The 27813-nt window shown below is 36.3% G+C and overlaps 1 protein-coding gene and 1 pseudogene across 1 annotated transcript in view; both read left to right on the top strand.

Moving 5' to 3' along the window:
• SPAG16 (sperm associated antigen 16) overlaps positions 1–27813 on the top strand; it is a 1202663-nt gene that overhangs the window by 818727 nt on the left and 356123 nt on the right. The window contains exon 14 of the mRNA XM_078147281.1: positions 7886–7951. Coding sequence (XP_078003407.1) covers positions 7886–7951 — 66 coding nt within the window. The remainder of the gene's footprint in view (positions 1–7885; positions 7952–27813) is intronic.
• On the top strand, positions 12695–13843 carry LOC110223302 (actin-related protein 3 pseudogene; annotated as a pseudogene).

Raw genomic sequence — 27813 nt, 5'->3', positions numbered from 1 at the left:
GTTATGTGTCCCCCCTCTTCTTCAAAATCTGCATTGAATCCTAAGGGGATTTTTTTTTCTGACAAAAATCTGACGTGAATCTCCTTCTGTAGACCCTGCTCCCAAACTTTCTTTTCCATTACAGGGACCAATCCCAAATACATTGAGGTTACTTTTATTGCTTTTCTTTGTGTGTGACTCTTTCCATCTATTTATCTCTTATTCTGACTCTCCTTTTATCTCTCCTTTTCTCTCTTCCTTTTCCTTTTCCCTTACCAGGTCAAGTGAGAATAGAATTCTTCCCCCCTCACTTAAACTGTTTTACTTTGAATAATATTAATTTGTTATACTCCATTTAAGAAATATTGATTTAAATCCTCTCCTTTTAATATAAAAAGTAGAGTTTCAGGAGGTCAAAAGCATTGATTCCTTCTCCAACAAGTCCTGCCCTTAATGTTATTTCAAATTTTTTTTTCTACACCATATTTCCACCTATCTTTTCTTTTTCTGAAGGGTACTTTGATGAATCTCATCCCAAGAAATATTTATTCATAGAGAAGGCAGTATATTATGGTAGAAAGTATTTTAGATCAAATTTTACCAGGCCCATGACTTGTTTTTCAACACCCGTCTTTAGGCCAGTACATCCTTCTCCTGGAATTTCATTTTCAGAGACTGTTTTAGAGAATTTCTTGGCCATCTAAATTCTTGCTTGTCTTATTAAGTTTTTTTTTCATTTAGATCTCAAAGTATCTATGTTTTCTGTCTTTATTTTGCTAATTCCTTCTTTTAATTAATTTATTACTCCTCTGAATTTTCTAGAAGTTCTTCCAATGGTTCCATGGTCATGTCTTCAGGGTGCGTAGGAATTATTGCGATATCTTCTTCCCCTTCCTTGAGTACAACTGTACTTAAAGGAAATTATTGTCTTAAAATTTCAAATTGATTAGGTGATTAATGGACTTCTGCTATTTGATAATGTGCTATATGATTAGAAATAGGCACATTTAGCTTCTGGTCATTTTTGTGTTGATAACATGATCCTTATTACATATAATGTTTTCTTACCTTTAATTTTCTAAGTACCCAGTTCAATTAAATTCAATAAAAATATATATATTATGTCTATTATCCTGAGACACTATTCCAGGTGAACATTGGACAAATTATAATACAAAAGCAGTTTGGATCCTGAGGTAACAGAAAGTGGACACATAGTTATACTTCAAGACATTTTAATGTTTGATGGGACATTTCTATGTCTGTAGTTAACAAAATAGTCCTGATGATCTACTATCTATTAAAGTATTCATAATTGCACTGTCTGGTAACAAAGTGCTTAAAACAAAGGGGGTGCCCAACAATTGTAGAATGGCTAAAAAATAACTAGGGTTATATAAGTATAATGAAATATTACTGTCCAATAAGAAATGAATATGAGGAATTTAGTGAAACATGGAAAGATTTGAATGAACTGATTCATCTTGTCTTGATGCTATAGTCAGGATTTCTAGGCCTATATCAAATAATAATGGAGATAATATTGGTACTTTAAACATAATAATATTACATATGCATCTAGTATTTCTTGTTTCAAAATAATGCTGGGTCTTACTTTTAGATAGATACTGTTTCTCATGTTAAAGAAAACATATATTTATTCCTCTGTTTTTAAAGGTTTTTTTAATAGAAAGGATTATTGCATTTTGTCAAAGTTTTGTTACATATATTGAATAACCATTTGAATTTTTGTTAATATAGTTATTCTCCATATAACTTTCTTATTGTCAAATCATGTCTGCATTTCTGAAATAAATACAAGCCCTAAAAGTGTTTTAAAAGTACCATAGTGTCTTTACTAAAATTTAATTAAATATCTTTGTGTGGATACTCAATAGTGATATAGGATTTATAGTTTTATTTTTCTGCTTCATTTCCCTTTGATATATTTGTCTCATGGAAGGTGTTTCATAAGGTGCTTTTCAAATCTATTTTTGTAAACAGCTAATGTAGTGTTTATTATTTCTTAATTATTTAACATAATCTGCTTTTAAGGATTTTTTTTCTTTATAACTAGCTTAACTTCTTTTTCTGAAACTAAGTTGTTTAGATCTTCTATCTCCTATTCAGTTCATCATAATAGACTGTATTTTTGTAAATATTCATCCATTTAATTTGTTTTCACTTTCAATGGTATTTAATTAGGTATAATGGTTTCTATTCTTTTTTCTTTATTCTCCATTTGTTAATTCCTCCTTTTTTTTTCTTTTGGTAATTCATCTTTCATCTCTCTCTCTTAAAAGATCAAATTGGCTAATAGTTTATATGTTTTGTTGGTCTTTAAAATCAGCCATTTATCATCTTAATAGACCCTTTGTTTTCAATTTTGATTATATTTAATTTTTAGGATTTCTAATTTTGAGCTTATTTGAGGGTTTTTATTTGTTGATTTTCTAGGGATTTAGTTGGATGCTCAATTAATTAATTTTGTCTTTTGTTGATGTAAGTTTAGAGTTTAAATTTTCCCTTAGGTACTACTTTAGGTTAACAAATACAAATTGTCATACTAATGTCATTTTCTGTAACAAAAATATTTGTTGTTTCTTTGACCCAGTCATTATTAGTATGATATTAATTAGTTTCAACTAAATTCTAAGTCCATTGTTCTTAGCTTACTTATTGGACACATTTTTTTCAAAGACATGGTACATAAATTGTACATATGATATTTCTGCCTTTCGGTATTTGTGAGTTTCTGGACCACATATCAAATGGACAATTTTTGTAATTATGCTATGTAATACTAAAATATAAGTAGGTTCCTCCTTAAGTGGCCAAAAGACAATCAATAATAATTCTTCAGTAGTTTGTTTATATCTTTAACTTTTTTTCTTAGATTTGTCTATCCTGTATGTTTGTCTAAGTCTAAAAGAGAGGCATTGATGCTCCCAACAATTATTAACCTTTTATCTAAGTCTTGATATTGACTTTTAAGTAATTAGCTGCTATGCCCTCTGATCTACACAAACACACATACACACATTCCAATTCAATATTGTTATCATTTCATTATTTAAAGATGGTATGCTTTATTTGTTTTTTTCTTTCTATACTATCATCTTTCTGAAAATATGACTCCCATTCCTGCTTTTTACATTTTATCTGAGTAAATAAGTTTTCTTCCAACCCACAGCCCCATTTCTCACTCTGTATAATTTTTTCTATGTTTTTAATAAAAGTCAGTTTGTCAGGTTTTGACATATTACGTAGATAAATGGACACATTTAGCTCTATGCCAATCAAACTACCAAAGGGCTATTTTACAAGACTAAGCAACATAATAGCATTAATTTAGAATTATAAATATCAAGAATGAAAATAAAAGAATGAAAAAGGAAACATAAAAGAGTATAATATTATTAAGAAGCAAGAAAGCAAGACAAGAAGCAAGCAAAGACAGTTGTGTCTAGTTTTTTAAATCCATGAAAGAAACTGTTGTAGGAAGTAGGAAGGACTCATTTTTTCCAAAAGCACTACTACAAAGGCTGGGAAACAGTTGAAATTAGATTTATACTCTATACCAAAAAAAGTTTCAAATTTACAAGTAAACAATATAAATTATTATACTAGTAGAAAATGAAAAAACTGAGAAGAGTATTTTCAGATATATGTAGTTTGGGGGGAGATACATAATCAAGCAAGAGACAAGGGAGATAACAAATGAAATAGTAAATAAATAAATATTATGTAAAATATAAATATTATTTTATAAAAATTTAAAGCCATTACAAGGACAGAATCAATGGAATTATATCGGTTCAACAAAAAGACAGGCTATTGATGTGAGGAATCTTCATATCATCCTTCTAATGAAGATCTGATAGCCAAGATTTATGGAGAATTAATGGCAAATTATCAATAGCCATTACTCAACAGGTAAGTGGTCAAAAGTCTTTTCTCAAAAGAAGAAATGCGATCTTATTAGCAACCATATAAAAATGCTCCAAATAACTAATAAGGGATATGCAAGTTAAAACAATTTGGATTGGTGAAGATGATAAAATGAGGACTTAGTGTTAGAAGGGCTTGAAAATACAAGCAGTATTACAGTGTTGGCGTAGCTGTGAATTGATTCAGTTGTTTTAGAAAATAATTTGAAATTTTGCTAGGAAAATCATTAAAATGATCACTTCCTTAGATCCAATGATCTCACTATTGGTCATATTGTTCAAGGAGAAAAAAAAAGAGAACAGACAAAAAGTTCTCATATATACCAAAATAATTATAACTACATTTTTATAATAGCGAGTTACTGAAAACAGAGAAGGTATTTGTGAAATAGGGAATGGCTGGAAATTTCCATGTATGTGAATATAATAGAATAACACTACATCAAAAGAAAAGACAATTTGGGGGAATTCAGAGAAAATTGAAAATATTTACTTGAACTGGAACAGTCAGGCAGAGTTCTAAAGATTTAAGTTATTAATGCCATCTATAGCCATATGGAAAAATGCTCTAAATCACTATTGATTAGAGAAATGCAAATCAAAACGACTCTGAGGTACCACATCAAAGCTATCAGATTGGCCAACATGACAGAACAGGAAAATGATAAATGATGGAGAAGATGTGGGAAAATTGGAACAGTAATGCATTGTTGGTGGAGTTGTGAAATGATCCAAACATTTTGGAGAGCAATCTGGAATTATGCCCAAAGGGCTATAAAAATGTGCATACCCTTTGACCCAGGACTATTACTTCTAGGGCTATATTCCAAAGAAAACATACAAATGGGAAAAGGACCCACATGGACAAAACATAGTTATAGTAGCTTTTTTTGTGGTGGCAAAAAATTGGAAATTAAGAGGATGCCCATCAGTTAAGGAATGGCTAAACAAGTTGTGGTATGTGAATGTAATGGAATACTATTGTGCTATAAGAAATGATGAACAGGCAGACTTCAGAAAAACCTGGAAAGACTTGTGTGGACTGATACTGAGTGAAGTGAGCAGAACCAAGAGACCGTTGTACACAGTAACAGCCACATTGTGCAGTAACTAATGTTGATAGACTTAACCCTTTTCAGCAATACAAGGATCTAAGACATCTCCAAAGGCCTCATGATGAAAAATGCTATGCACATCCAAAGAAAGAACTATGGAGTTTGAATGCAGATCAAAGCATACTATTTGGTATTTTTCTCTTCTGTTGTGTTTTGTTTCCCCTTTCTGGTGGTTCTTCCTATTGGTTCTGTTTCTTACTTATAACATCACTAATGTGAAAATATGTTTAATAGGAATATATATGTATAGCCTATATCAGATTGCATGCCCTCTTGGGGAGGGAGGTAGGGAGGAAGGGGGAGAAAAAATTAAAACTCAAAAGCTTATGGAAGTGATGGTTGATAAATCAAAATAAATTAATTTAAAAAAATTTAAATTAAATGATTGAACTGGGATATGAGGCCTGAGCACCAGGTCATAGTAACACCTGTATGACAGCCTAAGTTCAGGCATAATTAAAGAAAGCTCTATGTTTCAAATAAAAGCATCTGACTTCCTATCCTTGCTCTGTTATTTATTATCTTGTGGCTTTGGAAAAGTTAGACCAATTCACCAACATTTTTATCTGCAGTGCATGTAACATAGTACCCTGCACACAGGTACCAAATAAATCTTTGAATGAATGAATTTGCCTACCAAAGTAGCTGCTCCATAGCACAGAATCCATGAGTACCTCCCCTCCCCCTGGATATTCTCTAAATATAATATTGTTGGAAATGTAATATTCAGGTTTGACTTTCAAGGTTTAGGGCAGTGATCCACCCAACTGCATTTGTTAATTTACTACTTACTTACTCCTGCTCATCCCTTCATTAAAAACAAAGTGGTATGTGTGTGTGTGTGTGTGTGTGTGTGTGTGTATGTGTGTGTGTATGTGTGAGTGTGTATGTGTGTATGTGTTTAATTAAGGGATGAATCTTAGAAATGGATCTTATATTTCTTTGGTAATCTGAAAGTTTCTCAGTGAGCTTGCTCACTTTACACCAATGAGTGTGACATGTGAGGGTGTTACCTCATTGGCAGATGTGATATTCATATAAAAATGGAAATTGAGTGTAATTGCATTTTAAGCTATTCATAAATCTACAAATTTAATAAGGAGAATAAATAGCCATATGTTTTCAATCCTCATTCTTAAAAAAATCCTGCCATTTTAAAAGATAACAACTCTGATAGGAATTCACCAAAGAAACAATCCCAAATGTTCATGTTCTTGTTTGGATTTGCCTCTGGTTAAGGCAGTCGACATTGAAATATTAATAACCCAAGTTCAGTGTGCAACAAAAAAGAAGAGATTCACTTTCATCTTAGGAACAAAGCTGAAATAGAAAACCTTTTTCAGTTTTTCCTAATTCATGAAACATTCATCTTTGAGTCAGGTTTTGTATAGTGGCACTAATGTTGCCTGTCAGCATTTCTATTATAACCCCCTATTTCCAAGGCTTTTCAAGTGAGCGTTAGAGGTTCACTTTGAATTAAAACTTGGCATTTAGGATTTGTCTGGAAACTAAATTTTCCTTACCAATTAAATAAATACTTTTGAGGTCCTTAATTTATAAAAGTATTCCATGTAGAAGGATATATTAATGCAGTGGTGAAATTGAGATTTAAGACATGTAAAAGACCAAAAATACGCAAATTTCAAGTTTGCTAAAAAATTTAGCATTCAACTTTACATGTACAGTTATACATTACTATTTCAGACTCTAATTCTCATAGATAATTAACAAGATAATTTACTAAGATAGCTTTTCAAAAACTAATTATACGTTTTGTAGGTGTTAGCCTTTGTTGTCTTTGGAACTCATTTATTTCTACTTCTGGGGATTTCAGAATTTGAAATCCTCAGCATAACTGTTTTGAAGTTTTAAGAAGACCAAGAAATAATGATTGTTGAGCAATACTGAGATGATGCCAGAAATGACTTGTCAAATTTTTATGAAATTCAAATTCTGGGAGGAAATTTCATATTCTTTATCAAAGAATTAATCATTCAAACTCAGTCTCAATGGAGAAAGCTATGGTTTAACTTTTAGTGAAATCTATTGCAAAAGCAATGAATAAGTAACATGTCTCTAATATGTGGTCAGCTCTATAATCTTCTATGACTGAGATTCCCAAAAATGTAATCTTTGTTTTCAGATGACTTTGAATAATTCTCCATAAATTCTGGGATATCTGTTGCTCTTAAATCTATAATGTCTCAATTTGTAGATATTGTAATTGCTCTTACAGCTTGTATCTAGTTAAGTCTGAGGAAATATAAGGAAATAAATGCAAGTAGAGGAAGCAGTTGGAATGAATCCGTACTTCCTGATAATACCCACCAAAATAGTATCTCAGTTATAGCATGCTAATATTTTCTGTACAGATTGTGGGTCAGTCTCCAAATCAGTCAAAGAATTAACTTTGTGTATGAGTCCCAACATGAAGTGACCCTGAAATCCATCTATGGTCAAATTTCTGACTCTCATTTTGGAATGTTTCAGGGCCCCCTACTGCTTAATAACTCTTCTATTGACTGCTGGTTAAAGGATGAGGCATCTCAACAGTATTCTGTCATGGCTGCAGAAGGGAGGAGAATAACATCAAAATAATGAAACAGAAAATGAGATCTGTTTCGCACTGGCAAATGTTCTCAGTAGTATACTCTTTAATTAGTAATTGGGGATAATTGGTGGTAATTGGTCTGATCTTTGATTTTTCTTTACCATTAAAAAATCCTGCATCTCTTTTATTAGTTTTTTTCCTATGCTTGAATTTACTACAAATATGATCTTATTTGACTAAAATTTAATGTTCTCTTGTTGTTGTTGTTGTTGTTGTTGCTATTCTCTTAGGGTTGCTGTGCTCAATCCCTCTACGGTCACATGCATTCCATCAATGATGCCACTTTCACAGCAAGGGTGAGTTCAGTGTTACTGTTGTATTAATTAATATCGACAGATGCAAAGAAATTTTTAGCAAATCAGGTTCTATTGTAACTGCTTGATCTCATGGATGTTTGCTTATGTGACATAATTATGTAGGGGTAAGGGGAAGGAGGAGACAGGACAACAGATTACACATAAAAATGCAATGATGAAAACTCCATAAGGAAAATTGTTGTTGTTGTGGTTGTGGTTGTTGTTGTTGGTTTGTCCTTCATTCTGAAAGAGGACCATGAGATCAGGGAGGTGATGCCATGACATGCAAGTAAATTTGATTTAAGTGAGGGAGGACTGTGCAAAGTCACCAGCCTCACTGTCTCCTCTGGAGCCATCTGGGTCCAGTGGCCAGATATAGATCTGGATGACTGAAGATGGTCCTGTATACTCTGTAAGGAATAGTGAATTATGTGAAAGATCAGAAGTCAGATGACAAGATGGCCACAACTTAATATATGGGACAGTTATTTAAACAGATAAACATAAAGCAATGGTGAGGGAATCTCCAATTATATCCAGTACTGTTCAATCCCTTATCATAACCAGATAGAAAAGCTATGGAAAGAAAGCTATGGAAAGAGATAAGGTTCAGGGTATGGTCAGATGCAAAAGTTAAAGGGTTGAAAAAACTAAATTTGTGAAAAGGAGCAAAAGAAAACTGAAGTACTGAGGCTACAGCAAAGAAATTGGAGGGATGACTTAATAGTGGTCATCCATTACTTGAAATTCTCCTCTATACGGCATAGTAATTAACTGTGTTCACATACAGTGATGAAAGAACAAAATGGCATGGCTTTAAATTGCAGCATAGCTATATAGATTAGATACAGCTGCTATAAGAGTCAGCATGCCAGAGTGAATAAAGAACTGACTAATAAAGGTCAGGAAGACCTAGGGTTAAGTTCCACCTTTGACATGAACTGATCATGTAACCCTGGTCAATTATCTAGTTAATACTCCCAGTAATGCTATGACTCTAAATTACAGACCTATCTGTAGATTGCTGATTGTTGATCTATCTGCCTCATTAGAACTTCCTGTGCCATTGTGATCACAGGCACTGCAGCAGAATACTGCATTTCGAGGGAAGGGCCCTCTTCCCTTCATCCTCTGTATTATTTCACTTAGTGATCTCATCAGCTCACCATGGACCTAATTCCTATCTCTGTGCTAATGATTATCAAATCCACCTGTCCTACCCCAAATGCTCTGCTCACTTCTGATCTCACATCTCCAACTGCCTTTCAGACATCTAGATGTCTGGACTGGCTGTCCAGAAGACATCTTAAACTCAATATGTCCCAAATGGAACTCCTTATTCCCCCCCACACACTTTCCCTCTTACTGTAGAGGGCAACAACATCCTCCTACTCCCTTAGGGGTGTACCCTGGAAGTCATCCTAGATGGCTCACTATCTTTTCCCCTCCCATGCCCAATATGTTGCCAACACCTATAGATTAAACCTTTGCAAAATATCTTTAACATATCCCCCTTCTCTCCTCTGACACTGTGGGTCTGTCTGCCTCAAGTATCTCCCTACTCTGTTCCATCCTCCATTCAACAACTAACGTGATTTTCCTAAAGAACAGGTCTGATCACTTCTCTTCTATTCAATAAACTCCAGTGGCTCCCTGTTGCCTCCAGGATAAAATACAGAATTCTTTGCTTGATATTCAAACCCCTTTAAAATCGATTTCCCCCTCCACCTTTCTAATCTTCTCAAATATTACTCCTCACTGTAGTCTTTGACCCAGTGACATTGGCCTTCTAACTTTTTTAAGAACAAGACAATCCATCTCTCTGCTAGAGTATGTTTTTCTGCTGGCCAGTGCCCAGAGTACTCCTCCTCCTCTGCTCCAGTTACTGACCTCTCTGGCTTCTTTCATCCCCCAACTAAAATCCTATCTTCTACAAGAAGCCTTTTCCAAAACCCCTTAATTCTAGTGCCTTCCCTTTGTTAATTATTTTATATTTATCCTATATAGAGAGTTTGCTTTGTATATATTTGTTTGTATTATGTTGTCTCCTACATTAGATTGCACATATATGTATGTGTAAGTGCATATAGGCTGAAAAAGAATAATACAAAATTAGTATGTACAATTAGTAGGATATTTTAGAGAAATATGGTATTTTTAATGTAAAATTATATTTTGTAATGTAGAAAATATGACTTTTGCCATCCAAAAATTTAAGTAATCATAAGATATTAAAGGGAAGACAAAAAGGTGGGGAAATTTTGATTATCGAACAAAGGAAGTTGGTCTTTTGTCTGCCAAGGATAACTGATAGGTCATGTCACTGACCCCACCCACTATTCCACTTGTGAGCAGCTTTTATTCAGTTGCACGATGTGGAACTGAGCAAATCTCCACAGGATGCACTGCTCCTTCATCTCCCTCACCTTTTCTCCTACATGAAGTTCAGCTCCTTGGACTCAGCTGAGCAGCTTCTAATAGCTGGTGTTTTTCCATCTCTAAGTCAGAAGAGGAGCTTTAGCCTCAAACAAAGTACACCATTTTTTTAGTGAGGTGTCCTGTTTACACACTCTCCTATGACCTACCCCTCCTCATTGGCCTTCCTGGAAAGGTAAGAGGATTGATGAGATTTGCAGCAAGTTGCCTGGCTCTCAGCTATTTGGGATAGGTCTGCAGGTAGTTGCTGTAAATTGGGAGGGATCAGGTCTTAAAGCACCTGCATCAGGCCTGTCACATAAAAACTACCCCAGTGGATTTGTATGTGGAAATTTGTTGCTAATGCAAGAAGGTCAGAGAAACTCCTACTTTTTCTGTAGTACTGTGCACAGTTAGAAGCTATGCTCGATTTTCTCACAAAGCAGATTAGGGTGATAAAATGAAGCCTTATCTGGGTCAAAAGAGTATATAAACTATTCTCTGATTTTCTTGTAAAGTAAAACACTTAATTTCATATTCCTCTTCTCTAATTAGCTCCAAAGTCTCAAGTCTCCAGGCTGGTAGATTAGTTATGTCTACCTTCAAAATAGCAATATAGTCAAAATGTTGTTACTGCTACATACTTAATCCAGCCTTGAGAATAAAGGGAAAAAATATTTACTCAAAAGAAAAGCTGATGACAGTAGTTGAAATTGCACTGGTATCACTGATGGCATTGGGGATGTTAATGGTGGTTTCAAACATAGCCATATTTTAACAGATTTATCTTAGGAAGGAATATTTCATGTAGTTGACTCTTAGGGGACATTTAGCAGTAGAGTAGTATATTATAACTTAGTTTCAGATAGTGGGAAAAAGTGTTGTTCCTGGTATGGTAAGCAGTGTTTTCAACATTATAAGATATAATAAGACTCCAGGATACATGTGTACCCTGTGAATGTATTGTGTAGCTTGCTTTTTTTACTTGCCCTAGTATAATTAGAAGAAAGCTGAATGGAGAAGGAATAGAGGGTTTTTCTTTTTGTTTTGTTTTGTTTTTAAGCTAGACGTGTTATTTGGGTAAGAACTATCACACCTGGTATAGAAACATAATTTATCATTCTAAAGGAGTAAATTAATAAATATGGAAACAAAGCAGATTTGATTAGATTAAGGGGAAGAGTGCAATTATGGATGACATACACTAATTGTACATGTGACAAAAGGTAGCAGATGAATATAAGGTACAAATACCAGATCTCCTGTTAGTCCTGAGAGGCAATATGAAAATGTGGCACCAAAACCATGCCCCAGGCTCTCATTTAAAGTTTCTATCAGTGGTCTTCTTAATTGACAATATCTAGTAACTTACCAAGAAGATGATAGTTTATTAAACCACTGACACTGAAACGATGTCCTTTTGATCAGCTGAGTAGATTGGAACAGCTGAGCTTTCTTATGCTTGAATAACTTACCTGCCGGTGAAGATGAGCAACTTCTGAGGTGCTGAGAGCCTGAGCTTTTCCAGAGACATCCAGGTGCCCCTAGGGAACACAACAGTATAACATAATCCATATGAATAAGAAATAGCAGACAGTGTGCAAATGCATTATTTAGTACCTATGTGGGAAGCCTAGATTTTAATTATTTAATATTAGCTTTGCTAATTGTTTGATGCCTTCAGGAATATGCAATAATGTTATATTACAGTGAAAACTGCATTTAGATATTTACCATAAACAGAGTTTTAGAAAATACCACAGATTGAATTTTGTAACTAGAATGTGAACTACAGCACCGTCAACCTAGTGTGGTATTATGTCACAAGGTCGGTGTGCTTAGGCCTAAATAGCTATTGATCATTGAGTTTATATAATTTGAATTATGTGCATATATAAAAATTTGAATTATAATATTAGATCTTGTGACTTCATTTCTGATTGCTTTTCTACTGGAAATTTCTTCTAATACCATATTTTTAGATTTTCTGGCCACATATCCACCAGGCCTCACCCTATGAGTTAATAACATAAAGACAAATACTGTCTCAATAAAAGTCCTACTCTTGAAGGATTCTTGAATATTTGGGTTCCTTGAAGATTAGGACAGCAGAGCACATGCTCAGAAAGGTCCTGCTGACCTGGAAAGACTTTGAGGAAAGTCCTGGAGACAAACTTTCTCTGTATTCTATAGGCCATTGTTTCTAAATATGGTGAGATTCAGAAGACTGGCCATCAGGTGATGAGTTTTTGGATGGTGGAGATCAAGAGATAAAAATGCAAAAGGGGACTGAGTAGGCCCCTCCACTTCTACAGCAACAGTAGGAAAATGGCACGTAGGGCACCAGTAGCTGCTAAGAATCAAACAGTTCTTAAACTGCCTACAAATCATCATTGTTAGTACTCTTAGCAAGCATTTTTTTTTACTGTGGAATTGCGTAATACACATATTGCTATCCTTGTTGTGATTGAAACTAGAGGACATAAAGAAATTGAAGTTAAATGGAAGGACAAGACCTCTCACCACCTCTACAGCCATTGTTTCAGTTTTCTGTCTGACTCCTATGAGTGTCAGCCCCAGACTATGGGTGGTTGGATAACCCCAGATGCTACTCTTTTCCCTCCCCACATTCAGAATTGACTAAATAGTGGCATAGGGAGCTACAGTGGAAGCTGAAGATAGCAGGGCAGCTATTGGCCCATGAGGTAGACTATGTTACTAGGTTCCTCTTGAATGTGAATATGCTAGATATCTAAATATGCTAGAAATATGGAACCATAGTTTATCAGCCCTTCATGTATTACTATAAAGGAATGTACAAAAGTGGGAAGTGAAGCACAAAGGAGGATGGTGAAGGGGATCAATGATAAAGACTTCTTTATTGAGGATAAAGCTAATTTACACAACAAAGTGACTAATCTGACATGGTGTAGTTGAAGAATGGAATTTGATGGAGAGATTTATAGAGCACGTAAGCTTTTGATACCTAAAGGCAGAATCTAAAGATCATAATTTTCTTTTGAATGGACTTCTACTAAGTAAACCAGAAAACATACTGTTGAAATTAGGTTTGATTCCTTTAATGTTTGAGGTCTACACATAGCTCTACAGGCTCTTCTTCCACATCAGAAAGGAAAGTAGAAACTCACTGGTGCAGTTATAGACAGTGAATATATAGCAGAATTCATGTCTTTCCAGTAGCTGAAGGGTCTGTTATTGGAAGCTGTATCAAGTATACTCCAATTGGTAGAAGAGAGAGAACATTTCATTCATTCAGCGGTTATTAAGAGAATGAAAAGGAGAAATTCTTCCTGAATAATCTCTAGAGAAAGCTAAGACAGTGAAGGAATGATATAATTATGTCTGTGTAGATTTAGTACAATAATTTAACAAATATCACACACAGAGGTTAAAGTGGATATGTCAGAATAAGTGCAATCTCAAAGAATGAATTTTCTTTATCTTGATTATGAATGATTCCCAGGATCAGAAATCTTCCTTCATGCAGAGTTGATATATAGAAAAGTACTTGCTATTCCTGTGGAAGATGTCCCATGAAAAATTAAAAACAAACAAACAAACCAGGAATTCCTTACAGATTGAGAGATTCTCCAGATTTGTGGCTGACATTTCATAGACTATGTTGAGCTTTAAAATACTACAAGACCTTCTCAATGAAATCCATAATCACTCTAAAAACATTGGCTTGATATACATAATAATACAATGTGGTGAAAAGGCAGCCAATGAGTATCTAAAAAATGAAAATCAGTGTTGAAACATACCTCCCACCTCATAGCAGAGGACAACTAGTTCAAAATGTTGTAGACATTGTCAGAAGACTTCATTGTATGGAATGATGTCTCTTTATTTGGTTTTCTTTGTTATAAGGGAAGGTTCCATTTGGAAGGAGCCATGGAGATTTTAGCAAATAGTGATGTTACAACAGAAGAAGTCAGCCTAATGAGAAACTGATACCAATCTATATGAACCTGTAGAGACTCAGTGCATTTTGAAGCTTCTGGCTTGCTCTAGAGGAGCATAAAACATTTACCCTAGATGGGATGCTGGATTGAATACTGGGTCTTGAGTTAGGAAGACCCAAGTTCAAAGCCAACCTCAAATACTAACTACCTATATGGCCCTGGGTCACTCACTTTGCCTTTGTTTGCATCAGTTTCCTTGACTTTAAAGTGGGGATAAAAATAGCACCTACCTCTCAGGGTTGTTATGAGCACTTAACACATTGCCTGGCACATAGTAGGTGCTATATGAATGCTAGTTTTCTTATTTAATTGCACACTATCTCTCACATATCATTCCTTTCTATCACCATGGAAACCATGTTAGTTGAGGCTTTCCCCAACTCTTCCTCCTAACTGCATTCATTTCCCATTTACATTCATCCTTCATATTTCTTTTTTTTAATTTATTTTATTAATTTATTTTGATCAACAATCACTTCCATATGCTTCTGAGTTTAAAATTTTTCTCCCCCTTCCCCCCACCAACCTCCCCAAGATGGCACACACTGTGATACAGGCTATACATTTACATTCCTATTAAACATATTTTCACATTAGTGAAGTTGTAAGTAAAAATTAAAACCAATAGGAGGAACTATCAGAAAGTGGAAACAAAACTTAAGAGAAGAGAAAAAAAAAGGATAGCGATTCAACTTCCATAGTTCTTTCTTTGGATGTGAATAGCACTTTCCATCACTAGGCCTCTGGAGATGTCTTAGATCCAAGAATGTTTTCTTATCCCCAGATGCTGGGGTCTTTGGATTTATCAAATAATAGATAACAATATATTGTAGGATTATGGTTTTTAATCCATTCTGCAATCCATTTCCATTTTATGGGAGAGTTCATCCCATTCACATTCACAGTTATGATTACTATCGTGTCTTTTTCTCCATCCTTTCCCCCCATTTATGCTTTTCTTTCTCCTTTTTCCTTTCCCCCCTTCACTAGTGGTTTGCTTTTGACCACCGCCTCCTTCAGTCCCTCCTCCCTTTTATTATCCCTTTCCCTTTTCTTCCCCTTTACTCTTACTTCTTCTTCCCTCCCTTCTTTCCCCCCTCCCTTTTCTTTCCCCCTTTCCCTCCTACTGCCTACAGGGCAATTTAGATTTCTATACCTAACTGATTATGTTATTCCCTTCTTTATTTTCCTTTTTTTTTAAATATAAATTTATTTATTTTTAATTTTCAATATTCACTTCCACAAGTTTTTGAGTTTCAAATTTCTCACCCTTCCCTGCACCCCAAGATGGCATGCATTCTGAATACCCCTTCCCCTAGTCTGCCTTCTCTTCTATCTCTCCCCTCTCCCTTCTCTTATCCCCTTCCCCTTCTATTTCCCTGTAGAGCAGGATAGACTTCTGTACCCCATTTCCTGTATTTCTTATTTCCCAGTTGCATGTGAAAACATTTTTTTAAAGACATGTGTTTTTAAAACTTTGAGTTCCAAATTTTCTCCCTTCCTCCCTTCCCACACACCCTCATTGAAAAGGCAAGCAACTCAATATAGGTTGTACATGTGCAGTTATGCAAAACACTTCCTTAGTAGACATGTTGTGAAAAACTAACTCTATTTCCCTTAATCCTATCCTGCCTTCCCATTTATACTTTTGACCCTGTCCCTCCTCAGAAGTATTTGCTTCTGATTGCCCTCTTTCCCAATCTGCCCTCCTCTCTATCACACCCCTGCTCTCTTGTCCCCTTCTCCCCCTATTTTCCTGTAGGGTAAGACAGATTTCCATACCCAATTGAATGTGTATGTTATTCTCTCCTTAAGCCAAATGCTATGAGAATAAGATTCCCTCATTCCCTCTCACTTTCCCCTGTTTCCCCTCCACTGTGAGAGACTTTTCTTTTCCGTTTTTTTTTGTGAGATAATTTACCCCATTCTACCTCTCCCTTTCTTCTCCCAGTATCATCCTCTCTCATCCCTTAATTGTCTTCTCCAGATATGACCCCTTAATCTTCAACTCACCCTGTGGCCTCTATCTATCTATATATACATATATACATTTTCCTTCAACTACCCTAATACTAACAAAGTCCTCATGAGTTACAAATATCATCTTTCCTTGCAGGAATGTAAACAATTCAATCTTAGTAAGTCTCTTATGATTCCTCTTTCCTGTTTACCTCTTCATGTTCCACTGGAGTCCTGTATTTGAAAGTCAAATTGTCTGTTTAGCTCTGATCTTTTCATCAGGAATGCTTGAAAGTCCTCTATTTCACTGAATGACTATTTTTTCCCCTGAAGGATTATACTCAGTTTTGCTGGGTAGGTGATTCTTGGTTGTAATCCTATCTCCTTTGCCCCTCCGGAATATTATATTCCATGCCCTGTGGTTCTTTAATGTAGAAGCTGCTAAATCTTGTGTTATCCTGATTGTGTTTCCACAGTACTTGAATTGTTTCCTTCTGGCAGCTTGTAAGATTTTCTCCTTGACCTGGGAACTCTGGAATTTGGCTACAATATTCCTAGGAGTTTTCCTTTGGGGATCTCTTTCAGGAGGAGATCTGTGGATTCTTTCAATTTCTATTTTGCCCTCTGGTTCTAAAATATCAGGGCAGTTTTCCTTGATAATTTCTTGAAAGATGATATCTAGGCTCTTATTTTGATCATGGCTTTCAGATAGTCCAATAATTTTTAAATTCTCTCTTCTCTATTTTCCAGGTCAGTTGTTTTTCCAATAAGATATTTCACATTGTTTTCTAATTTTTCATTCTTTTGGATTTGTTTTACAGTGTCTTGATTTCTCATAAAGTCACTGTCTTCCAATTGCTCTATTCTAATTTTGAGGGAAGTATTTTCTTCAGTAATCTTTTGGACTTCCTTTTCCATTTGGCCAATTTTTCTTTTTAGGGCATTTTTCTCCTCATTGGCTTTTTGGACCTCTTTTGCCATTTGGGTTAGGCTGTTTTTTTAAGGTGTTTTTTCTTCAGTTTTTTTTGGGTCTCCTTTAGCAAGCTGTTGACTTGTTTTTCATGATTTTCTTGCATCACTCTCATTTCTCTTCCCAGTTTTTCCTCTACTTCTCTTACTTGCTTCTCAAAATCCCTTTTGAGCTCTTCCAAGGCCTGGGACTGATTCATATTTTTCTTGGAGGCTTTGGATGTAGGAGCTTTGATTTTGTTGTCTTCTTCTGGTTGTATATTTTGATCTTCTTTTTCACCAAAGTAAGATAATATAGTCTGACTGTTTTTGAGCTGCTTGCTCATGATCCCAGCCAATTACTTGAGTTTTAAACTCTTTGTTAAGGTAAGAGTCTGCTTCCAATGTGGAGAGTGTACTGTCCCAAGCTTCAGGGGTTTGTGTACCTGTTTTCAGAGATACTTGTAGGGACCTGTAAATTTTCAGTTCTTCCAAGGTGGTATGATAAGGGGCGAGGTGTTTACTCCTTTCCTGGCCTGTGACCACAAGTATTCCTTTCTGTCCCGTAACTGTGAGGAAGGGTTCCTCTCCACAGCCACTACAAGCTCCACCAAGCCAGCGCTTCTCCTCACCCCAGCACTGCCACCCAGAACTGTGACCCAGATCCACACTCGGGCAAAGCAAGAGATTCCTGCCTCAGCACTGGCAAAGAGATCCCTGCAGTCCCTCTCTGATCAGCCATTGTATTCCCCCTCAGTCTGTGGGCAGGTAGCTCCGGAAGCAGCTCCCCCCCTCCAGGGCCACACTCTTGGGGAATGGAGCTGAGACCCCACCTTCCTCTCTGACCACCGACAGAAACAGACTTTTCCCACTGACCTTCTAAGTTGTGTTTGGCATTGGTGGATTGAGGAGCCTGGAAACCTGGACACCCGATGCACCTTTCTGATCAATCATCCAGGTTGTCTTGGGCTGGAAATTTGTTTCACTCTGTCTTTTTGTGGGTTTTGCCACTTCAGAATTTGTTTAGAGCCATATTTTTATGAGTATTTGGAGGGGTTTTGGGGACAGCTCAAGCAACTCACTGCTTTCACTCTGCCATCTTGGCTCCGCCCCCCCCATGTTATTCCCTTCTTGAGACAAGTCTGATGACAGTAAGGTTCAAACAATGCTCACAACCCCTCCCTTCTTTCCCTCTGCTGTAATAGGATTTTCTGTCTTTTCCTGTAATGTAATTTACCCTTGTCTGCTTCTTCCTTTCTCAGTACATTTTCTAAGATCAGACTAATCCACTTACTTGGATCCATTTAACCCACTGGATTAGATTTTTTTTTTATCATTGCATCAAAGTCAACTAATATCTACCCCCTTTATGTATACTCATTTAACATGGGGTAATAGCAATACGTTTCTCTAGAGTTGCAAGTATCATCTTCCCTTGTAGGGATGTAAACAGTCCACCCTTATTAACAACATTTTGTATCTTTCTGTCCCATTTACCTTTTTATATCTTTCTTGAGTCTTGTACTTGAAGATCAAATTTTTTTTGTTGAGCTGTGGTCTTTTTATCAGGAAGGTTTGGAAGTCCCCTATTTTGTTGAATATCCATCTCCTTCCTTGAAAAATCATGCTCATTTTTGTTGGGAAGTTGATCCTTGGCTGTAATCCCAGCTCCTTTGCCTTATGGAATATCATGTTCCATGCCCTGTGGTCTTTTAATGTGGAGGCTGCAAGGTCCTGTATATTCCTGACTGTGGTTCCATGATATTTAAATTGTTTCTTTCTGGCTGCTTGCAGAACCTTCTCTTTCATCTGGTAATTTTGGAATTATATTTTTAAGGGATTTGTTTTCTTCAGTGTACTTTTTTTCCAGCTTGCCAATTGTGTTTTTAGGGGCTTGTTTTCTTCAGTGCATTTTTTTTTCCAAATGGCCAATTGTATTTTTGAAGGACTCTTCTACCTCTCTTTTTTGACTATTGAAATCCTTCTTGAGCTCTTCTGAGAAGGCTTTTTGGGCTTTGGACCAGTTCATATTCCCTTTTGTTGCTGAAGATGTGGGTTTGTTGACAATGCTGTACTCTTCAGAATTTCTGTCTTGATCTTCACTCTTCTCATAATATGAATCTATGGTACGTTTGTTTTTACTCATGGTGTTTCTTTATTCCTGGCCTTTAAAGAGATTGAGCTGTCCTGCTGGGGAACAGAGGGCACTGACCCAAGCTTCTTGTGTTGGGAGCCTAGGTCTTGGTCACTGGCTTTGTGTGGTGGGGCCTCTTATGCTGGCAATTGGAGGCTGTAAGTTTCTGGCAGCTTACCTTGTGTTGGGCTGGAAACAGCAAGGCTGGAACCTTCAGGCAATTCTAGGTTGCCTGCTTTTCCTTTCCTTTAGCTTTCTTCAGCTCCTTTTAGATGGGTGCTTCAGGGTGTTTATCTGCCTGGGGCCCCTTGTAGTGCTGTGTCCCTCTTTTCTGCTAATGCACTGGGAGATTCCTTTGCAGTAGAGTGCCTAGGCAGCTGGTAGTTTTCCGAACTTGTTTCCACCGGTTCCCCCCCCCACCCTCACTGAGGCACTCAGAGGTCCAGGTGTTGGTGTGTGCCTGCTCTACCACCTGGGCTTCAGGATTTCTTCACAATTGGAAGCTGCAGGGCTCTGACAGCTCACCTGGTGTTGGGTTGGAATCAGCAAGGCCGGGGCTTTAGGAAGACTTTAGTTTGCCTTCTTCAGCTCCTTTCAAATGAATGCCACAGGGTACTTATCAGCCTGGGGCCCCTTGTAGTTCTGCCTCCCTTATTTTTGCTAAGGCAGTGGGAGACCCATTTGCTGGGCTGCTGCACTGCTGCTCCCTATCTTTCTTCCAGTTCAGCTCTTTCAGGGTTTTTTTTTTTCTGGGGTGATATTTTCTGGGTTTTCAGAGGTTGATAGGGGAGGGTGAGAGCAACTACCTTTTTACTCTGCCATCTTGGCTCCTGGAACCATCCTTCATATTTCTGCCTAGCAATCTTCCTTATATTCTGCTCTGTTCAAATTATTCCTCTAATCTTTTTGAGACTCATTGGAAATATATCCCCAGAGTACTAAATATTATGTTTCATCCAGGATGGGTTCCAGGAAGTGGATTTCTTCATTGTGAATGTATGATGTTATTATTGTGGATAATCCCTCAAATCAATCAACCAATAAGCGTTTATTAGCTACCTACTATTTACTGGGTACTGAACTAATCTTCTAGGACAGAGATTATATTAAAATAGTCCCTGACCTCAAGGAGCTTACATTTAGAAGAATATATATATACATACATATATAGATATGTGTGTGTGTGTGTGTACACACACACACACATATACATATACATGTGTATATGTATATATATATAGATATATATGTATATATATGTGTGTATATATGTGTATACACATACATATACATATATAATATGCAAGCATCTGGAGAATATAAGGAGAATGAGTGGAAGGCAGTTTAGGAGAGAGATTATCACTAGCTTCTGGGGAATAATAAGGAAAGGATTCAAGTAGAAGGTCCAACTTGAGCTGTGTCAGGAAGGAAAGCAAGGATTCTGAGAGATATAGGCAAGGAGAGTGAGCATTCCTGGTATGAGGGACAGACAGTGAGTGCAAAGGCATAATGATGGGACATGGAGGGCCATGTGTTATGAAAAGCAAGAAGGCCGATATGTCTGGGCTTTAGAATATAGAGAATAATGTGTAGGAATACTGGAAAGATAGGAAGGGGCTCAGCTGCTAAAAGCTTTAAAAGCTAGACAGCGTTGTTTATATTTGATCTAGAGGTAATAGGGAGCATCTGGAGTTTATTGAGTACAAGGTTGTTATGATGAGACCTGCACTTTAGGAAATGACTTCAGTGAAGAGTGAATTTGAATGGAAAGAGACTTAAGTAGGAGTAGGATGACTAAATAGAAGGCTATTGCAAAAGCTCATGCAAGAGGCAATAAAGGAGGCCTGGACTAGGAAATTGTGTATCACTTTTAATGGTCCCAGAGCTTCCCTGTATCCTTCCCTTATAAAAGCCCATATTTTTAATATTAATATCCTCTTGGTGAGGCTCCATGGTTATTAATCATAGCATGTTATTATTTAATGGGAATCAGATTGCAGAGATCCTAAAAGAAAAACTGTTGGTGGGGATAAGTGGACTACAACATATCACAAGTGATAACTTGGGTGCAAAAAAGAGTGACATAATAACATTAAGCAAAGGTTATGTCGGAGAAAGACATGTGGTAGTCAGATATGATAGTGAGAACAATGAATGGCCCATGTGCTACATTAGGATCCAGAAAACATTAAGGGACCTAGAAGAAAACTTCCAATTCATTGGGTTGATGCATCATAGAAGACTGATGAAAAGATATGGAGAACATTTGCATAGGTTGAGAAGATTTGGCTGCACTGTGATTTGCAGAGGTTGGAGGAGGGTGGAATGACCACATTGATAAGATTATGTACCCATTGATACATCAAGGTAAGAATTCATCAACAAATGAGTATTCATTAAGAACTTACTAAGTACCAGGCACTGTTCTAGATATTGGGGATACAAGTACAAAAAATTGAACAAAGAATCCCTGTGTGATTAGCCTACATAATGGGGGAAACAAGTACATTTTAAATTATTTACAGATATAAAGTTAATGAATACATACATATATATCTGTGCATATATCCATATATATACACTAAGTAGTTGAATACCAGGACATTTAGTATGGATGGCACTTCACAGTTGGGGCATCAGGAAAGGCTCCATGTAGAAGGTGCTTCCTGAGCTGCATCTTAAGGGAAGAAAAGGATTCTATAAAGCAAAGGTAAGGAAGGAGTGTGTTCTAGGCACAGACAACAGCCAGTGCAATAACAGAGAGAAGGGAAATGAAGTGTCATGTGTGAGGAACTAGAGAAGATCAGTTTGGCTAGATTTATAGATGTGGGAGGGGGATAAGGTTCAGTGACAATGAAAAGGGCCCAGGTTGTACAGGCTTTAGTGAAAGTCTAAACAAAGTGGGCAGCTAGGTGGCACAGTGGATAGGGCACCGGTCCTGAAGTCAGGAGGTCCTGAGTTCAAATTTGACCTCAGACCAAACACTTGACACTTACTAGCTGTGTGACCCTGGGCAAATCACTTAACCTTAATTGCCAAAAAAAAGAAAAAAGAAAAAATAAACTTAAACAAAGGAATTTCCATTTTATGCTACAAGAGTCAGGAAATCATATGGTGAAAACGTAAGCTTAAGGAAAGTTATTTTGACAGCAATGTGTAGGCTGAACTTCAGTGGTGAAAGTCTGGAAGCATGAAGACCAATAAAGAGAAAACTCAACCTTCTCATCTGTATCTACTGGCTTCCCTGGCTTCCTTCAAGTCCCAGCTAAAATCCTACCTTCTAGAGGAAGCCTTTCCCAGTCTCTCTTAATTCTAGTGCCTTCTCTGTGTTAAGTATTTCTTTTTTATCTTGGATATAGCTTGTCTGAACATACCTGTTTTCATGTTGTCTCCGCTACTAGGTTGTGAGCTCCTCCTGTTTTTGCCTTTCTTCGAAGCTCCCCAGTAGTATGTAATCCAGTGCTTGGTTCATAATAGATACTTAGTAAATGTTTGATTGACTGATTGTTACCATAATTTATGAGAGGTTATGAGGATCTGAACCAAGGTGGTAGCTGTGTGAGTAGAGAGAAGGGGCCAGATGTGAAAGATGTTGTGAAAGTAGAAACGGTAAAAATTTGGCAATTGATGAGATGTATGCAGTGAGGGAGAGTGAGGATTCTGGGATAATGGCAATGTTATAAACCTATGATACTGAAAGAATGGTGGCACATTTGACAGAAATGGGGAAGTATGGGAGAGGAGAGTGCTTAGAATTAAATTTTGCATATATTAAGATGCCTCTTGGATATCCATCTTAAAATGTTTAGCAGACATTTGGAAATTCAGGAGTGAAACTCATGAGAGAGAAATTGGGCTGGATATATAGATTTGGGGATCATCTGTAATAATGGTAAAACTCGGGGCAGCTAGGTGGCACTGTGGATAGAACACTTGGCTCTGAAGTCAGGAGGAACTGAGTTCAAATCTGGCCTCAGACCAAACACTTGACACTTGCTAGCTGTGTGACCCTGGAGAAGTAACTTAACCCCAGTTACTAAAAAAAATGGTAAAACTTATGGGATATGATTGGGACAGTGAGAGAGATAATATATATAGAGAAGAAAAAGATCGTAGGACAGAACCTTGGTTAATACCCATGCTAGGAAGTTCACAGGATCAGACAGTTATGAATCTCAAAGGATCACAAAGATAATGTAGTACCACAATTTCACTTTTTTCAGATAAGGAAAAGGACATACCTACATGAGGAATGTGCCTTTTCCTGGTTCAAATATTCCTTTGTATATGGAAAAAGTACATAAAGAATTACAGGTCATGGTATGCATCTAAGCCTTCTCATGTAGTAGAACCCCCTCATAGGGATGAGAAAACTGAAGTTCCAAAAAGTTAAAATGTGTAAATAATACATCTCCTGCAAGTCAGGGAGAAGTTTTTAATATAATTTCGCTAATAGACTTTGTACATTGTAAGCCTAAAATGGCAGTATGTATTTTCTTAGCTCAAGAAAGAAAAGAAAATTCTGGTACTGTATTACAATTTTTGGATAGCACACTTTGGAAATGTATCGAGTGTAAATTTTCAATTTTAGAAGTATAACTGTAGCTAAATGTTGCACAAGCAATTGGATGGAAAACTCAGTAGGTATAATCTCTCATGCCATCAAAGTACATTTGTGAACTAGGAAAATATCCAATTTTTGCAGCTTGAAATTTTTATTAGATCTAAGGTAGTTTACCTTGATCTTTTTTTGCCCGCATGTGAAATATAAATACTTGTATTCATATTATTTTTTTTCCTTAAAAGATGGACCAAAGTATGTCTTTCCACTTGTAAAGGCTTACAAGGAAAAATTATTCTATCCTCATTTCATTAAAAGACCTTGAATTTCTGAATTTTGTTTGTTGTCCAAGCTCAAAGAAAACGTATCAGTCTCCAGGCGTTTTATAGAAAGAAATGCAAATAGCATTTGGGTCAGTCATCCATTGATCCTGTGAAGGACAAATGATGTCAGGCACTACTTACAACAAAAAGAAATTTCAATTTTGTTTACCACTTCAGCAATCCAGCTTGATGTCAGCTACCATTTAGCTGGGCCAATAATATTGATATTTAATGTCAGTTCTTATTTGTTACTGCACCTAGATGATGCATAAGTTACAATGTTAAGGTATGATGTGAACTACAAAAAAGTTAACTGTGGTGATTAAAATTTAAAAAAAAAACCATAGAATTGCCAATAACAGAAAAATGTAACAAGCTATTTTTTTTCTTTTATGCTATATTTGAGGTATCACTGTATTTTGCACAGATTTAAAGTTTGTTTTACTTTTCTCAAAGGTTACCATTATGGTAGAAAACTCCTAGCATTTCACCTTTTATATAGTAGGTGAATTATCTTGAATACTATGTCCTAAAATAATATATATGGAAAGATTTATATTCATGAATAATTATTCCAAAGTAAAAAATAACTTTAATTTATATAATGATTCACTGTTTTCCTAGTGTTTTCATTTATATTTTCTTATTTGACCCTCTCAACAATGCTGTGTGGTAGACAGCTTGACAGTTAAGTGGTACAGTGGATAGAGCACTGGTCCTGATGTCAAGAAGTTAGGAGTCCTAATCTAATCACTTACTTGCTGTCTGCCTCAGTTTCTTAAACTGTTAAAAGAAGAGAATAGATATTGATTATCCACATATTGTACACGAGAAAACTGAGAGGCTAAATAAGCTATACAACATTATTCAGTCAGTAAGTTGTGTGGCAATGTGTGGTGCATTACTCATTCAACAAACATTTATTAAATGGCTGCTATGTATACCAAATGTCACAGAGAAAAAGGAGGCAAAAAATACTCCGTGATCTCAAGGTGTTTATAGTCTGTTGGGATGTGTATGTGTGTGTGTGTAAATTTGTGTGTGTATGTGTGTGTGTGTGTGTGTGAGTGTGTGTGTGCCTAGCAACTACAGCAGCTCCGAGATTTATGATGTGGCATTGACTGTCATAGGCAGTTATAGTTAAAACCAGACATAGTCCACTTCTTGTCAGGGCATTGTGAGTTTTCTTGTGTAGTCCACTTTCACCTCCCATAATTTTTCTCCACGACTCTGACGTGATCTGAGTTCTTAATATTCCTTTATGCAACAGTATATTAAACATAGATAATATATCTAAATCTGGAGCAGAGAGGGGCTTATGAGGCCATTTGTTGCAAACTCCACTGGTTGATTAATATCTTTGGGACTGCCATATTGGGGCTGTGAACATACTGACTCCAGTGTTGCAACTCAGTTTTTTCTTAAGCATGTAGTACCCTTTCCACTGTGCCGCATTGTTTTGAGAGAGAGAGAGAGTGATACAGAGACAGAGAGAGACACAGAAGCAGACAGAGGCACAGAGAGAAGAGAGGAGGAGAGAAAAGGAGAATAGTCTATTACCTATGTTGCTATGAATAAAATAATTACATGAGAAAAGTTCACATAGTTATCAACAAAGATGCAAGTATTTTCAAAGACCTAGAAGATTATTTGCAAGAAAAGGAAATAAATCTAGATACTGTATGTGTCTTCATCTAATTTTGTTTTGCTATGGGAAGTTTAAGATTGTCATTGACTAGAAAGAGCATTTTAAAAGTTAAGTTTTCTTAATGACTTTTGATTTTGTGTCATAGTCTTTTCCAGACAGTCTCTTTCCCTGCTTGAACATTCTCCAGAATTCAGCCTTCCCTTATAACAGATAAAATACTTTTGCACAAAAAACAGCTACTATAATGGCTTCTTCTTCATGTGCATCCAACATTCTCCCTCACTAGTTCCCTACCTCTGCCCCAAATAGGGAAGTATGTTTAATTATTTCTTCTTTGGGACCAACATTATACAATGCAATTATTTAGAGTCGGGCTTTTTTTAGCGTTCTTTTTCATTTATATTACTTTACGTAGTAATAGTGTTCTCCTGGTTCAGCTTACTTTATTCTATATGAGTTCATATAACTCCAGGAATTATTTTCTTCTTACTTTTTTTCGAAAAATCTTTAAATTTTTACTGACTGTTTAAATTTGTGATGGTTCCATGAAGGAAATGTGACACTATTTTCCAATCCCCAGTTCTCTCAATAAATTATGTAACTGCATAATTTACAAAGAAAAGGCAGCATGGTATAATGGATAAAGGGCCAGCCTTAGAGTCAGGAAGATGAGGGATTAAGTCCAATCTGTGACACAGACTAGTTTTGTGACCGTAGGCAAGTAATTTAACCCCTCAGTTACCTCCCAACCCCTCAATGCTAAGTCTGTAAATTACAGAGAAGTTGCAGACCTGTATCCATAGAGAAAAGTTTCACACTGGGAGATTATTATAGTAATAAAATCACAGGTGTTAATAAATACTGCCACCCCCCCAAAAAAAGGGAAATGCTTTTATATAATCAAAGAGAATGCCACATCAATTTTCAAATAATTTTAAAATTGTTTGTCAAAATTGTAATAAAAATTTAAAAAGCAGTGCTGCTTACATAGAATTTTGTTGTTCAGTCATTTCAGTCCTGTCTGACCCTTTGTGCTCCCATTTGGGGTTTTTCTTGGCAAAGATACTAGAGTGGTTTGCCATTTCCTTCTCCAGCTTATTTTACCTATGAGAAGCTGAGGCATACAAGATTAAGTGACTTGCCCAGGGTCACATAGTTAGGAAGTTTCTGAGGCCAATTTAAATTCAGGAAGATGAGTCTTCTTAACTAGGTTCAGCACTCTATCCAGTGCACTACCTAGCTGCCCCACTTACAAAGGACACTGGAAACAAAAAGGCATTTTCAGGTTTCAGATTAGGTTTGGTGGAATGAGTTGCATCACTAAGATAGCAAGCATTCCATTATGCTTTGTCTAATGGCACAAGTTCTGGTGAATGGAAAAACTAAGGTCAGAAATACCAAGTCGTTTGAGCCTATGTTCTATATTTTTTATTTTGTTATTTATTTATTTTTTGGGTTTTTTTAAATATAAATTTATTTATTTTTACTTTTCAACATTTACTTCCACAAGATTTTGAGTTCCAAATTTTCTCCCCATCTCATCCCTTCCCCGACCCCAAGATGTCATGCATTCTGAATACCCCTTCCCCTAGTCTGCCCTCTCTTCCGTCTCTCCTCCACTTCTCTTATCCCCTTCCCTTTCTATTTTCCTGTAGGGCAGGATAGACTTCTGTACCCCATTTCCTGTATTCCTTATTTCCCAGTTGCATGTGAAAATATTTTTTTTAAACATGTTTTTAAAACTTTGGGTTACAAATTTTCTCCCTTCCTCCCTCCCCACCCACCCTCATTAAAAAGGCAGGAGTAGACATGTTGTGAAAAACTAACTCTATTTCCCTTAATCCTATCCTGCCCCTTATTTATTCTATTCTTTCTTTTGACCCTGTCC

The sequence above is a fragment of the Phascolarctos cinereus genome, unplaced genomic scaffold, assembly GCF_003287225.1.
Source record: "Phascolarctos cinereus isolate Bilbo 61053 unplaced genomic scaffold, phaCin_HiC Scaffold_7;HRSCAF=346, whole genome shotgun sequence".
NCBI classification, from domain to species: Eukaryota; Metazoa; Chordata; class Mammalia; order Diprotodontia; family Phascolarctidae; genus Phascolarctos; species Phascolarctos cinereus.
This window is presented reverse-complemented; position numbering and strand designations above follow the sequence as displayed.